Genomic DNA, 16,356 nt, shown 5'->3' with positions numbered 1-16,356 from the left:
TATATCTTTTTTTCCCAAATAGTTCAAGAAAGACCACTACAAAGGTCACCTCACCAATGCGCTTTTGGAAGAATGGTGGAAAATTCATATAAACACACTCCGCAACCTTGTGGACAGCCTTCCCAGAAGAGTTGAAGCTGTAATAGCTGCAAAAGGTGGACCGACATCATATTGAACCCAATGGGTTAGAAATGGGATGGCACTTCAAGTTCATATGTGAGTCAAGGCAGGTGGCCAAATACTTTTGGCAATATAGTGTATGTATGAAGTGTGTAGAGAGAGAGGGAGAAAAGAGAGCGAGGGAAAGAGAGCGAGAGAGATAGGGAGAGAGATAGGGAGAGCGAGAGCATCACCAGAACCGAAGACAAGCGAAAGAGGCACGAAGCATGTCTCCGGATTTCAGGTAAGTTTCGCCGCTTTAAAAAGCCATTAAAACGACATTTAAACACATAAAATGTACATCTATGCCTTTAATAACACACCAGGCACGAGTGGATTTCGTTCTGTTGCGATACATGTCACGTTTTATTTCGTCACTCGATGTGGTAAATGTCGCTTGTTACATGGCGGAAATGAAGCGAACACAAACATCCACGTTGAGCTCCTTCCACTTATGTCCTTTGTTGGATTCATTTACGGGTGCGTGGGGAATAGCTCTGTCCACAGTGCTGGAATCCAGGTTGCGTTACATTCAATGGGCGAGCAGCCGGCGCCTTTAACATTTAAATAGGAAGCTCCAGGTTTAGTGCCTTGCTCAAAAACACCCGGATGTCACTCCTCCGAGGACCTCAAACGTCTTTACTTTTTGCTGATTGCGTCATCGATAAGTTGAAAGGACCCAAATAAAATAAATATACCATTCTGTAGTACTTCATCAACATTTACTGTTGACCAAACTGGATAACTTATGTTAAATGACAACATTAATGTGTTTTTGTGTTTTTTAGCAGGCATCATTTTGGAGTACAGTCTTCATATTTTCTGGACAAGCAATAAAGAATATGGATGCATTATTGTTTGATAAATATTTTTGAACAAGGCGTCTTAAAACTAACAGTATATCATATAGTAGTGTGCCGTGAGATACAGTCTGGTGTGCCGTGGGAGGTTATGTAGTTTCACCTATTTGGGTTAAAAATATATTTTTGCAAACCAGTAATTATAATCCGCAAATAATGTGCCGTTGTTGAGTGTCTGTGCTGTCTAGAGTTTGGCAGAGTAACCGTGTAATACTCTCCCATATCAGTAGGTGGCAGCACATAGCTAATTGCTTTGTAGATGTCGGGAACGACGACGATGGTTTGCAGGTAAAAAGGTATCTAACGCTTAAACCAAAAATAAACAAAATGCGAGTAATGCTAAGAAAAGGCATTGAAGCTTAGGGATGGCTATGTAAAACGAAGCTAAAACTGAACTGGCTGCAAAGTAAACAAAAACAGAATGCTGGAGGACAACAAAGACTTACAGCGTGTGGAGCAGACGGCGTCCACAAAGTACATCCGTACATGCCATCACAATCAACACCAAAATAGGAGCGCAAGACAAGAACTAAAACACTATTTGCAGGAAAACACCCAAAAACTCAAAATAAGTCACGGCGTGATGTGACAGGTCGTGACAGTACACCTACTTTGAGACAAGAGCTATAGTGATGGATGGTTGGTTATAGTTTAAATTCATACCCAACAATTGCGGGAACGACTTTTTGCTGTCAATATCGGCTGCTGAGTTTCATTTTTTTATATTTTCTGCTGGTGGTGTGCCTCTGGATTTTTTCAATGAAAAAAATGTGCCTTGGCTCAGAAAAGGTTGAAAAACACTGATATAGTAAATACTAAACAAGCATAAAGAAAAAAAGGTCAAGCATTTTTAGCTGTGGAATTTTTTCCTGGCAAACTACATTTTAAAAACTATTTCAGATAAGTGTTTAATATTGACAACAAAACATGAAGTAATCCAGTGGTGTCAAAGTCAAGGCCCGTGGGCCAGATCTTGAATAAAAATAAAACTTGGATATACAGTAGGTCACCGCTCCTTTTTGGGGGTTACGTTTCAAGACCCCCGCTTGAATGGCAAATAAAAAAACTGAAATAACGGACACCCATAAAAACCATTACCAGTAGCTCGCCGAAGATTGAAAGAATATTTGCTGAAACTCTCAGTATTTTTAAATTGAGACAGGATGCCTCTATTAAATGACAAATTACCATAAAATATCATGACAATAACCGCACTGCTTCCTAAATAAACAATTTAAAGGGGAACTGCAATTTTTGAGGGGAATTTTGCCTATAAATCACAATTCTTATGGGAGACAAGAACAAAAATGCCTATTTATTGCAGGGGTGTCAAAGCCCGTGGGCCAGATCCGGCCAGCGAATGAATTATCTATGGCCCCCGGGATGATATTTGATTAGTATTAGAACCGGCTCGCAGGCCACAGCCGCCTGTTGCTGTTTTGCACGCACCAATACTCCATCAGTGTTGGCGCTAGAAATATTCAAAATGGGGTCCATCAAGTCATAAAAATGGGGTCCCACAGTAAATTTTTGGGGTACCACTTTTTTGTAACCGTTTTGCAACCAAATGATAAATGTATGCATTATCCTGTTATATCTCACATTCTATATTGTGTTTTGGAAAAAGGTTGTCATAAACGTTACTTAATTCATTAAAAAAAAAAATACAAAAAAAAACACATTTGTATGCATATGTAAATGTATTCGGTTATAAACATTCATTCACTTTCTTCTTTCCTTCATGGATCTAAACTTTACCGCTGGTGGTATTTTTTTTCTATATTTTTTTTGTAATATTTTCAGAATGTGTTTGCTCTATTTTTGGCCAAAGTAAGACAAAGAAAACAATTTTGAAGTTGTCTTTTTTGTTTTAATGCCATGATTTTAATAGTCCGGCCCGCGTGTGCACAGATTTTCCTCCGTACGGCCTCTAAGCTAAAATGAGTTTGACACCCCTGAACTAAACAAATTGGTTGGCTGAGGCCTGCCAGGTGGGATGAGCTACAATACACACTATTGTTCACTATTTTCTTTTTGCATTTATTTATTACTGTTATGACCAGAAATGCTGCGCGGGTTAATTTGAGACCATTGTAGATTGACAGAAATTGCTGATAATATTCTTATAATAGTTCTGAGTGCATGTACAAAAGACGTCAGAGTCCAAATCTGGACCACAGGCCACCTACTGAGACCCTGAGTTGCATATATCCCTCTAGTTTAAATGACATCTAATTGGGTTGTGTTCTACTTCTTGTAGTTGCGCGTGCACGTGGCCCAGGTGTGGGGCTCACAGGCCTCTGGGATAAACGTGCACGTGACAGCAGCTGGTATGCTCGCACACTTGGCTCGTCTTGGCCGACGTGGCTCCACAACCAGGCAGGCGTAAAGATGGCTTCATTCGGCTTGCTCCTGCTCCCCGCCCTGCTTTCCAGCCTCCTGGTGCTCTCCCGCGGCATCGGCATCCACGAGCGCGCCGCCGTCCCGCGCGCCGTTTCCCGCTCCGTGGCACGGATGGACGGAGACGTGATCATCGGCGCGCTCTTCTCGGTGCACCACCAGCCGTCGGCGGAGAAAGTGGCGGAGAGGAAGTGCGGCGATGTCCGTGAGCAGTACGGCATCCAGCGAGTGGAGGCCATGTTTCATACATTGGACCGCATCAATGCAGATCAGAACCTGCTCCCCAACATCAGCCTAGGTTGCGAGATCCGGGACTCCTGCTGGCACTCCTCCGTGGCCCTGGAGCAGAGCATCGAGTTTATCCGGGACTCCCTCATTTCCATCAGAGACGACAAGGACGGCTCCAAGTGGTGCGTTGAAGGCACGCACTCCAACCAGCCGCCGCCGACCAAGAAGCCCATCGCCGGAGTGATTGGACCCGGGTCTAGCTCTGTGGCCATCCAGGTGCAGAACCTGCTACAGCTCTTCAACATCCCGCAGATCGCCTACTCTGCCACTAGCATCGACCTGAGCGACAAGACTCTGTTCAAGTACTTCCTGAGGGTCGTGCCCTCTGACACGTTGCAGGCCCGAGCCATATTGGACATTGTCCAGCGCTACAACTGGACCTACGTGTCTGCCGTGCACACTGAAGGTAAGACTTAGGAGGCAACTGTGCAGTCTTTTTACAAGTTTAAAACATGATTTATTATTACTGTTCGATTCTGAGATGCAAAGTCTACCGAACGTTCAAAAAAGGATCTTGATTAACATAAAAAAAAAGCAGACAATATGAATCGTTTTTTTTTAAATGTACTTTATACAGCATTAAAATTTCAACCCTCTGATTTCAAGCCACTTTTCCCTAAGAATAGTTCTTCACATTCCTTCTAGAGACCAAACAACAGTACATGAGTAAGCAATTTAGTTATCATGGTGATGGATAAACTTCCCCTTCCAGAAGAAAAATATGTTTTCTGGGGTTGCTATCTGCCTCCACTGACTGAGAGAGGAGAAGGGGTGTTGGAATGAAAGAATAAGACGTAAACTGATTGCATTACAAATAGTGTTCAGTATGTCACAAAATTGAAGTCATATTTGGGGGAAAAGTTTGAATATTATGAGTCGGAAAATACAAGAAAATCGTTATGCAAAAAAAGTTGGAATGTTATGAGCAAAAACATTAAGGAAAAGTCTAAAACAGTAGGAATCATTTTTAAGTCTTCAAAACACCATTGTAGTGATGCTGTTGTTTTTGGTGACTGATAAGGTTTGATGTGTTGCTGTGCGGTGTTTTTTTTCCTCTTTGCAGAATATTAGGTGCGAAAACCTTAACGGTTGGCGCAATGTTTGTTTACAATGAGTTTACAAGTTTACATCACAAGTCGGAGAAAAGGAGAGCTTGATTTGCTCACCTTAACCCCTATAGCACAGAAGGCCTACAAGTAATCTCATTTATATAATAGTATGTATTTTTTTTCCAATCGGTTATCGGAGCTATTTTTTAATGTTATCGGACTTATCGGTATATGATGTAATTATTTCTCATATCAGCATGATAATTATTTGTCCAATATTATCATTCTCCCCTATTAATACCACAAATTAGACATGTAGACTGTTTTTTTCCTTTTAAAAATCTATATATTGTATTGGCTTTGACTCCTAAGCAATAAAGTGTTATTCTTTGAAAAAACAGGTTGTGACATGACAGGAAGATTAAGAGTGTGAAATCTAAGGCACCTCACAATCCAATTTGATTACAATTCAGGGTGCTACGATGCCATGCAATATCACAATTATCGACGCATATTTTTCCCCATCCAGGATTTCTTTTGAATACCAATTATTTGTCCGACAAAACCGATGCAACACATAAAGCTTATCTACTAAATGTGTGCAAAGTAGATTGCATCTGTTAAGTCAGAAGAAGAATCAGAATCAGAATCAGCTTTATTGTCATTACGCAAGGTAACGAGATTGAGGCCATTCCATACAGTGCGATGTGTGCATGCTAGAAAAACAATGTGCAAATATATAAAAATTTAAAAAATGTAGAAGTGCAATGAATATGGTGTGAAATGAATATATACATGAAAAAACAAAACAAAAACAGAAACAGGGTGGTTGGTGGAATGGGTTATTGCACCGAAGAGAAGGCAGTTATGAGGGACAATGGGGCAGTCCGTTCAGGATGGTTATGGCCCTGGGGAAGAAGCTGTTCTTTAGCCTGTTTGTTTTGGTTTTAATGCACCTGTAGCGCTTCCCAGAGGGCAGCAGGTGGAACAGGTCAGAGCCAGGGTGGGTGCTGTCCTTGATGATGGCACTGGCTCTGTTGAGGCAGCGGGAGGTGTAGATGTCCGTCAGAGAGGGGAGAGGGCGGCCGATGATCTTCTGAGCCGTCTTGACCACTCTTTGCAGCCTCTCCCTGTCTGCTGCAGTGCAGCTGCCGTACCATACCGTAATACAGTAGGTCAGCAGGCTCTCGATGGACGAGCGGTAGAAGGTCAGCAGCAGGTCAGGCTTCAGGTTGTACTTCCCGAGGACTCTAAGGAAGTGTAGCCGCTGCTGAGCCTTCTTGATGATTGATGTGGTGTTGACTGTCCAGGAGAAGTCATTAGAGATGTGGACTCCAAGGTACCTGAAGGTGTGGACCCTCTCTACACGCTCGCCGTTGATGTAGAGGGGGGCAGGGTCGGTGCTGCTTCTCCTGAAGTCGACGATGATCTCTCTGGTCTTGCTGGTGTTGAGAGCGAGGTTGTTCTCCGAAGACCAGGCTGTCAGCTTCAGGACCTCCTCTCTGTAGGCAGCCTCGTCACCCCTGGAGATGAGCCCGACCACTGTGGTATCGTCGGCGAACTTGACGGTAAGGTTGTCACTGTGGGCCGGACTGCAGTCATGGGTGTAAAGGCAGTAGAGGAGGGGGCTCAGCACACAGCCCTGTGGGGAGCCAATGCTCAGCGTGCGGGAGGATGAGAGGTGCGGGCCAAGTCTCACATTCTGGGGTCGGTCCGTTAGGAAGTCCCTTATCCAGGCGTTTGTGAAAGGGGGGAGGCCAAGAGTGTCCAGTTTATTGCAGAGTCTGTCCGGGATTATTGTATTGAAGGCAGAGCTATAGTCCACAGAGAGCATCCGGACGTAGCTCTGCTGCTGCTCCAGGTGGTTCAGAGCAGAGTGGAGAGCAACAGCGATGGCGTCCTCTGTGGACCTGTTCGCCCGGTATGCGAACTGGTGGGGGTCGAAGTCTGGAGGGATATGGTCCTTGATGTGCTGGAGAACAAGTCGCTCGAAGCACTTCATGATTACCGGAGTGAGGGCCACTGGTCGGTAATCATTCAGGCTGGTGATGGGAGACTTCTTCGGCACCGGGATTATTGTAGATGACTTCAGGCAGGATAGGATGACTGCCTGAGCCAGGGAGAGGTTGAAGATCCTGGTGAGGGGGGGAGCGAGCTGGTGGGCGCACGTCCTGAGCACCTTTCCAGGTACTCCGTCTGGTCCGGTAGCCTTCCTGGGGTTCACAGCCAGGTGTGCAATCTATTTTGTGGCGTTATTAATATGCAAAAATGTGCTGATCATCAAAACGCCCACAATACTGAGAGGAGAAGATGCAAATATCATTACTTAGCACTAGAAATGTGATTCATCAACACTCATCACCGTTGCGCGCACTATTTTGCGTTTATTTAGCACATGTGGTAAGGACGTGTAAACTGACAGTTCCACACACGGCTGCAGTACCAGTGCTCGCGTTGCACAAACACACGATGAGAAGACAAAAATCCTCCATCCTACTTGTATCTGTGTCAACATTTTGGACTCGCAGAAATAAAAAAATATTAGACATATGGTCTATTCAGCAACATAATTTTATAATTTTATAGCTGCGCAAGGCAAGGCAATTTTATTCATAGAGCACAATTCATACACAAGGCAATTCAAAGTGCTTTACAGAAAGTTAAAAGAAGGAAAAATAATTCAAACTTAAATGAAAAAATGCAATCATCATAAAAACAATCATAATTAATTTAAATCAATCAAATGTTATAAATAAAATACTTTCAGGTGTCATATGCACAATTAAATAAAAGTGTTTTCAGCCTGGATTTGAACATTGCCAACATTGAGGCCTGCCTCACATCTTCAGGAAGACTATTCCAGATTTTAGGAACACAACACTGAAACACAGATTCATCTAGTTTGGTCCTGACTCTGGGCGCAAGCAGAAGACCACTCCCTGAGGTTGTCAGAGCTCAAGATGGTTCATATGGCTCTAACATGTCAGATATGTACTTTGGCACAGGACCATGAAAAGACTTGTACACAAGGGGAGCTGTTTTAACGTCTATTCTCTGAGCAATAGGAAGCCAGTGCAATGACCTAAGCATTGGACAAATATGGTTCTAGTCAGGACTCGAGCAGCAGCATTCTTGATGTACTGCAGCTGCTTTACAACTTGTTTAGAGAGCCCAGCTAAAGGACTTAAAGGGCTGATTTAAAATAGTTCAATTGATGCATTTTTAGTAGTTTTTTTGTTCGTTTTGTTCACATAGAATATATATTATTCAAATATTTATTTTATGATAAAAACTTCTTTAAGTATGTATTTTTTTTGCGTCTTAAGCAATGTAAATGCAGTCTTTCTCCAATAAGCACAACCTTGGCGGTAAAAAAATTTCAATAGCACATGCAAAATCCTAATTTCAATAAGGAGGTCTGCACCACTTTATAATTGCACATGCAGTGTTATTAAATCACACTCAATACGCCCACTAATAGTACATGCTATTTTACAGATTGCACATGCTGTTGAGCGCCTAGTATTTGGATCTTAGTAAATCAGGCCAAGAGTGCCTTTAAAAATAATTATTATTTTAACCAAAATTCTCTGCTGTTTTTAAAGATTTTGTTATTAGCAAGTTTACTCCAAAACAAATTACTCAGAATAATAATAAAGACTTCCCAACCATATCATTTAAAAATAACTAATTTGAACTAAAATCATCAGGTTTTTACACATCGCAGGGGTCAGGTTTTTTTTTGTTCAGTGTAAAGAAAAACAATCCTACAGTATTACATAGAGTAAAAGGTGAGAATCTTACCAATGAATGTCACCCTGAAATTTCCACATTAGCTATTTTACTGTTATATTGTACATTATTTTATGATTCAAAATGTTTAATATTAATGTTTATATTTCAAATATGTTAAATATTCTGAAATATCAAGACTGTCTGTACATACAGTAATTGCGTTGACCCTCCTTTAAATTCTATGCCTGTCATAGAACATTGGGCTGGCTCACTGTCTACTTTGGCAAATTGCTCATTTGTTCAGCCTAACAGCCAATAGTGTAATTACTGCGAGGTGAATTGTGTCCACAGCTTGTCATTACCGTGTGTGTGAGAAACACACATTTTGACACCAACACGCACATGCAGGTGTGACATCTTTCACATCGGCAATACATCTTTGCTGCCTCTAGTTAGTCAAGTGTACCACTTGAGATCTGTTTCTAATATTTTGGTTGCCAGTTTCAACATACATCTAGGAAAGTGGCAGTCTTACTATATATGTTAATTTATCTATGTTCACGCAATTAATTACATTTCGGCATTATGGGCATCAGTAAAAACAAAGTTTCTCCACTTAAGAGAAATAATATAAAAGCAATCGTCGTCATGGCAACAGCCCTGGCTGTGAAACCGCATAAACCAGGCTAATGTGCCCGCCAGCAGCCTGACTCAGACCTGGGTCAAATAATTGGATGTAAATATTTGCATCTACCAGTGGGGGGAATTAAATGAGACAATTAAAACACAGTGCACGGGCTCTTTCGGCAAATTCTTTCATCGTTGTTCTTCACTACCTGCAGGCAGAACCACACTGTGCTACAAATGCATTTTTCTTTACGGATTTACTGACGACACGCACATACAGAGGCATGTTAACGGCTGATTGGATATGTGTGTGGTGTAATCCAGCACTACAAGCTTTATGGACAATCTAGCTAGCCTTTGACACATCAGGCAAGCAGGCCATGCTGGATGTGAAAGATTTAGAGGAAAATCAGCTTTGGGGGCGCTCTTGATTGGGATGACAGACAAGGAGAGCTCGCGCAGCCCTTCTTGTCTTTGATTGCAATCAGTTCCCAGTCATTATCAGGGATCAGTTAGGGCTTCAACAACTGTTGGGCGGGCTTGGGTGTGCATGTGCATTGAGTCAACACATCAGTCAATCACTTTACCTTTAAGTAGATTTCCAAGTTGTTTCCACTTAAGCAGCATACACATTTGAATGCTGATATCAATTAAATGTTTGTTAAGACAGTCTAAAACAGAAAGGAAATAGTTATTCATATTACATGATTGTGACAGTGACGTGCAGTCACTAGAGGCCCCCGCCTCACCTGCCATCATGGAAAGAAAAAAAATGTAAAAAGAAAAAAAAAAAATTAAATTGTTATGTATCCAGTGATTATACTATAAAGTTATTTTCCATTTAACTTCACCAGTTTTAGATTATTTTTTTCGCTGAATTTTCACATTTGCCGTTCAAATACTGAGAAGAGACGGTGCGGTGAACAGCAGCCAGTTGAGGCACGTCACTCAGTGCCGCAACATGGATTGCGCAATGACTCGGCTAACTGCTGGCCTGCTGTGCAGTGAGACTGTATTGCTATATGAACTATATTATACATTTCCATAGTTTAGTTAGCTGAGGTATATAATGTACAGTGTATTTTGTCAACAACTGTATGTGTGTAAAGTATTTCTTGTGCTGAGCGATCATAAAACTGCTGCAAAAGACGCACTGGCTGAGGCTCGCTTCCTGCACCCCCACCGTAGAATTGTTATATCAACTAAAGCCCACACTTAAACTTTCCACGTGCAAGATTTAATCTATTTAAAAAAATTATTTCATAAGAAGCCAAAAAGTGCAAAAACAATAATGCTGGTGTTGGAGGAGTTGTGAATGACTGCAGGGACAAAAAAAAATAATTAAATTGTTATATGTATCCAGTGATTATACTATAAAGGTATTTTCCATTTAACTTCACCAGTTTTAGATTATTTTTATTCAAAATCGCTGAATTTTCACATTTGCCGTTCAAATACTGAGAAGAGACGGTGCGGTGAACAGCAGCCAGTTGAGGCACGTCACTCAGTGCCGCAACATGGATTGCGCAATGACTCGGCTAACTGCTGGCCTGCTGTGCAGATACACCTGCAGACTGCAGGTGTGCCTAATTCACAACTCCTCCAACACGAACATTATTGTTTTTGCACTTTTTGGCTTTTTATTAAATAACTTTTGTAACCTATTTTCATGGGCTTTCCTCTTTGTGATGTTAAGTTCCTGTTATGCGCTGTTATACAGTATATGCCTTGAGCTCTTATTTTGAAGGCGCTAAGAGCGGAAGTGATGTCACGTTGCGGAGGTTTTTGAAAGAAGGTAAATAAAGTGGTCCTTGTGTAAACTGGAGCCTCCGTGTTTGTTATTTTGTAGTTTCATACAGTATAGGCGACATTTATAAACCCTCGGTTACACTTTTTTAAATAGATTCAATCTTGCACGTGGAAAGTTTAAGTGAGGGCTTTAGTTGCGGTGCATGGACTTAATTTCTAAGTAAAGGTAAGACCATAACAATGTTTTTTTTTATTAAATGTGCTTTTTTGTGTGCTACAGTTTGTATGTGTAAAGTTAAAGTTAAGTTAAAGTACCAATGATTGTCACACACACACTAGGTGTAATGAAATTTGTCCTCTGCATTTGACCCATCCCCTTGATCACCCCCTGGGAGGTGAGGGGAGCAGTGGGCAGCAGCGGCGCCGCGCCTGGGAATAATGTTTGGTGATTTAACCCCCAATTCCAACCCTTGATGCTGAGTGCCAAGCAGGGAAGAATGCTGGTATGAGCTTTTAAACATAACCCGTTAACTGCTGCCAATCAAATGGTGAATACGATACTCTTTAGGGTTCATATGTTTGTAAATCTGACTGTGATGAAGTCAGTGCCTCACCAGCCATCAACCTCACCGCACGTCACTGGATTGTGATATATCTTTCTTGTAACATTATTTCTTATAACCCTTTCCTGTCCCCCCTCCATAATATCTAACAATGTTGCAGGCCGATAAAACATTAATTAGGGGCTAAAAATGTGCCCTGGTTAGACTTTGGACACCCCTGGTCTTTAGTGATCCTTTGTTTATCGCTGTTTTTCTGCTAAGTGAGAATCAACAATTGAATCAAATATTTTCATAGCAAGAGCCTGTAACCTTGTGAACATTATGATAGCAATCTAGAGATGAAATAACATAATTTTAATCACCTTTACACTCTTTTAATCCAATATACTAATGCTGCCTGAAGCTGAGCTAATCATTGGCCACGATACTGAACAGCGTGATGATTGGTTTGATCTCATGTAGTGGCTAATGTTAATGTTATTAATTTATATTTTAAGTTTATTTAGCCATTTTTATGCTTGAAAATGCTGAATTTAGGACCAAAAAAATGCAGGAATATGCTTTAAAACAATATTCATATTCTCCCAAAGAAATCCACGATGTAGCAAGGAATGACTGGGGAAATTATTGTTTAGTTTTTAAATACTCATCATTTTTATTTCATAATGTTTTTTTCACATAGACCGCTTCATTTTAAGAATTTTAAACACTTTGATTTGCAAAAACAGCCAAAAGAATCACAAAAATACTGTTTCTGAACTCCTGTTTCCATGCCTGTGTCGTTTTGAGCAGAGTTCTGTGTCGATATAAAGTACTGTACCGCAACCTTTCACACTGTAGCTGGAATCATGTTCATCCTCTTTAGACAACACAGTAATTGTGACCAAATCAACACCGCCTCTGTTAGTTGCAGCTAAGTAATGCACTCTGTTTTTCCTCAAGACTCAACTTCTTTAGACAGCACAATAATTGTGAGGGGATCAACAGTGCCTCTACTGGTTGCAACCAAGTAAGGGACTCCGTTTTGCCTCGAGACTCAAGAATTATATTTTTAACACTTTAATTTGTTAATAGGCTCCCGCCCCAAAGCCAACATTTTTTTTTTAATCCTTTTTTTAATTTTCTGATCTCCTGTTTCGATGCTAGTATCGATTGCACAATTGCTTAAAGACGCAATCAATCAATAATCAATTCAATTAACTGCGTGTAAACTCATACTTTCCCTTGTCTCCCACAGGGAACTATGGCGAGAGTGGGATGGAGGCCTTTAAGGAGCTGGCCTCTCAGGAGGGCTTATGCATCGCCCACTCGGACAAGATCTACAGCAACGCCGGCGAGAAGCAGTTTGATCGCCTTTTGAGGAAGCTCCGCGAGCGCCTGCCCAAAGCCCGCGTGGTGGTGTGCTTCTGCGAAGGCATGACCGTCCGCGGGCTCCTCATGGCCATGCGGCGACTGGGGGTATACGGGGAGTTCCTCCTGATCGGCAGGTACACTCAATTCCTTTTAATCCATCATTAAGGATCTACGTATGGTAGTACCGGTAGATTGGATAACAAGCTGTGGAATGCCCCTGTGTTCATGATGTGCATGTCTCCAAGGCAACACAGATACCATAGAAATGGAAAGAAATGTTCTCCGGTGATGAATAATTACCTTTTTCATCCAGAGTACAAAAATACCTAAAGTCCATTCTCTCCTCATTTTCATTGTGTTAGTGCAAGAAGGAAGCATGCACACGTTTGTCTGGAAGAGGCAACCTCGATATTGTCTTACATCATTCTTGATGTAGAAGACTTTAACTGCAACATGACACTAAGTGAGGCTTAGTTATTTGTAGATAGAATTTAGAAAATAGAAATACAGCAGTACGTTGGTTTTTGTTAGGAATCTGTTCCAAAATGTCAGAGGAAAACTGAATCGTGGAAAAACAAAAGCAATTTTTCCTGAAAGAAATAAGACATTTTTTCCAAACATGGAAAGACATACATTTTGCAGGACTCTTTGTAAAGAAGACGGCAATAAGTGGAGAGGAGAGTGCTACATGGATGCTACCTTTGTACTTCGCTACATTTTCTTTCATGAATTCTCCCTGTCTTTATCATAATGCTGGCAACTTTCTTCGGCCCCAAAGTGGTTATTTTGCAGACACACACAGACTAAGTCACCAACACGTGGAATTCTTTGTTTGATTCTGCTAAAGCAGGGGTATCAAAGTCATTTTAGCTCAGGGGCTGCATGGATGAACATCTATTCCCAAGTGGGCCGGAATGGTAAAATCATGGCATGATAACTGAAAGATAAAGACTTCAGGTTGTTTTCTTTCTTTTACTTTAGCCAAAAATAGAACAAGCACATTATGAAAACGTACAAATCACAAATAATCCTCAGGACAAAACACCTCAAATTTGCTGAAAGTTCTGAGGAAATTGGTGCAGTTTCAAAAACACAATTAGCTTAGACTTTGTATCTACAAAGGATTAAACTTTAAATCACAGTCTTTCTGGGATTGAACAAAAACACAACATGTAAACTCTTTTAGGTATCAAATACCTCCTTTGTCATGTCCACCTATCAATCCAGAACTAACTCAACAAACCGTAAGAAACGGAATTAAAAACTATTCAAAAGGGTTAAGTTCACTTTTCTCGTGTTTGACAGAGACATTATGGGGCAAATGACGATGTGTTCGAAGCAGAAGACATAAAACGGCAGGTTTTAAGGTTCATGTGGGTCCAGAAGGATGAGCCACAGTCACCCTTTACTGTGTACCTCTTGCTTGGCCCCGGTATAAACCGTTCCCTTGCCTAACAGAATTGCTATTATGACATCCAGTAGACACATCTGAACAGCAGTTTCTTTCGTTTAAAAAAAAAAAACAGCTCATTTTTATACTTGACAAACTCATCACGCGGGCCGGATAAAACCTGTTCAGGCCCGCGGGCCGTGCGTTTGACACCCTCTACTGGCAAAAGGACTAGTTTCTTATGCGCAATGTTAGGCTGGACGATAACTGAGACCCCATACGAAAACCGGGGAAATATGATGGCGAACATTTTTGTCGAAAACCAAATCATATGTATTGGGGCAAACAAAAACCGGGATACCACTGACACCCAAACTGGGTTTTAATGCATTACTTTTTCTATAAGTCTTTCTTCTCAAAAATGCTCTCATTGTACCAAACAAAAAAAAAAAAAAGTTTCATGTTGAAATGGTTATTTTTTTGTAAACAACCTTAAGTCAACCAATATTTTCAATATTGTGATTTGAAGTGAATTACATTTATATAGCGCTTTTTCTCAAGTGACTCAAAGCGCCTTACATTGTGAAACCCAATATCTAAGTTATATTTAAACCAGTGTGGGTGGTACTGGGAGCAGTTGGGTAAAGTGTCTTGCCCAAGGACACAACGGCAGTGACTAGGATGGCGGAAGCGGGGATCGAACCTGCAACCCTCAAGTTGGTGGCACGGCCACTCTACCAACCGAGCTATACCGTCCCAACATTGCCATGTTCATCAGGGCTGAGGCAGCAGCAATGAGCCATGGGAGGAGTGGGTATAGACTCTTCGCTAATAGGCAACTGGTTGGACATGTGGTGATTTGTATGGTCGACTTAGGCTTGTTGCATTGTGTTTAAATATTAATTGTTCAGTATATTAAAGGAGGAGTGACACTTATTCAATATCAGTTAATACTGTACTGCTATAGTATCGACTGGCTTTTTTTTTGATCACACATTTGCTGACCTTTTTACTTGGACAGGTCCACAGTGAGGATAGAAAATAGAAGCGCCTTTATGTTGTGTGTTTTATATTTAATTCATTCCCGCATGTTCAAGTTGCTGGCGGGGGAAGGCACTCATTCTTCTCAGATGCGAAGTATAGCTTTTAAATTATCCATTATGAAGACACTCTGGAGTTGTACATTCTTTCCTTTGCTCTTACATCCATAGGAGCTGGGAAAGTAGGTCTATCTGGTTTAGCTTTTTGTGGATGGAAGTCTCCATGCTTCTGGGTCAGAGAGAAAGAGAGAGACAAAATGTGTGGTACATTCTCTGCAGCATCCAAATAATTGTTTATTGTTGGACGGCTTGGTTATATCTCTGGAGCTTTTGTCAGCAGTAACAGTGGTAATGAAGCAGATACGGCATTATTGCTGATACGAGAAAGGAAAATGATTTGGGATGAACATCCTAAAGCAGGCTGCAGGTGAAACAATGGTATGATAAGTGTTTGGAGAGCTTTTGTTTTGGCCGCTGGGCACTAGGCTGTTCTTCAGACGAGGGCCAGGTGTGCCAGGCGCTCGACCCACTTCGTCTGTGACCTGCAGACTCCACTCTGCACCAACGTTTTGCATCAACTCCGCACCAGTGAGTGTCTGTGGGATGTCACTTTGAGTTTTTGGCCATTCTGTAATCCTTTATTCGGAGACTGCCATGCAAAATACATTCCTAATAACAAAAACATCCATGTGAAAACTACTGAAACAAAAACAGTCAAGGCAGAGGTAAACATTTTCATGCTTTCCAATCAAATCAATAGACCACATCATTTCCCCCCCAAGATGAAAATTGTCTCCTATATTTTGGCTAATGAAGTATGCCTGTCATCACAGCAAACATGATATGTATCCCTGTTTTGCTGCTTTGCCTACCAAAAAAATGTCATCACAGTGATGGATTTCAAACAACACAGGGAAACAATGTGTGCAACACTGATGCTGAATGATGGCTGCATTCAGTGGCTACGGCTATTTCAAAATTGGGAACAACACGCAAACAAATATCTCCAGGGAGATAGACGCTTTTATTGGAAACGTTCCATTACAACATATGATGTCTAGGATTTTTCCCTACTGTTGCACATCTTAGAGCTAAGCATATCTACAAACTTGCTTTTTAAACCAGAATTTGCATTGTTAAAAT

General features: G+C 41.3%; 1 protein-coding gene across 2 annotated transcripts in view; it reads left to right on the top strand.

Annotated features, from left to right (window-relative positions):
- The first annotated feature begins 328 nt into the window (after positions 1-328).
- Positions 329-16,356, top strand: part of grm1a (glutamate receptor, metabotropic 1a) — a 59,864-nt gene continuing 43,836 nt past the window's right edge. For both annotated transcript variants that reach the window (XM_061929531.2, XM_061929532.2), the window contains exons 1-3: positions 329-403; positions 3,280-4,113; positions 12,668-12,917. In XM_061929531.2, the coding sequence (XP_061785515.1) occupies positions 3,411-4,113; positions 12,668-12,917 (953 nt within the window). In that variant the 5' untranslated portion in view covers positions 329-403; positions 3,280-3,410. The remainder of the gene's footprint in view (positions 404-3,279; positions 4,114-12,667; positions 12,918-16,356) is intronic.

Source organism: Nerophis lumbriciformis, linkage group LG34, assembly GCF_033978685.3.
Source record: "Nerophis lumbriciformis linkage group LG34, RoL_Nlum_v2.1, whole genome shotgun sequence".
NCBI classification, from domain to species: domain Eukaryota; kingdom Metazoa; phylum Chordata; class Actinopteri; order Syngnathiformes; family Syngnathidae; genus Nerophis; species Nerophis lumbriciformis.
This window is presented reverse-complemented; position numbering and strand designations above follow the sequence as displayed.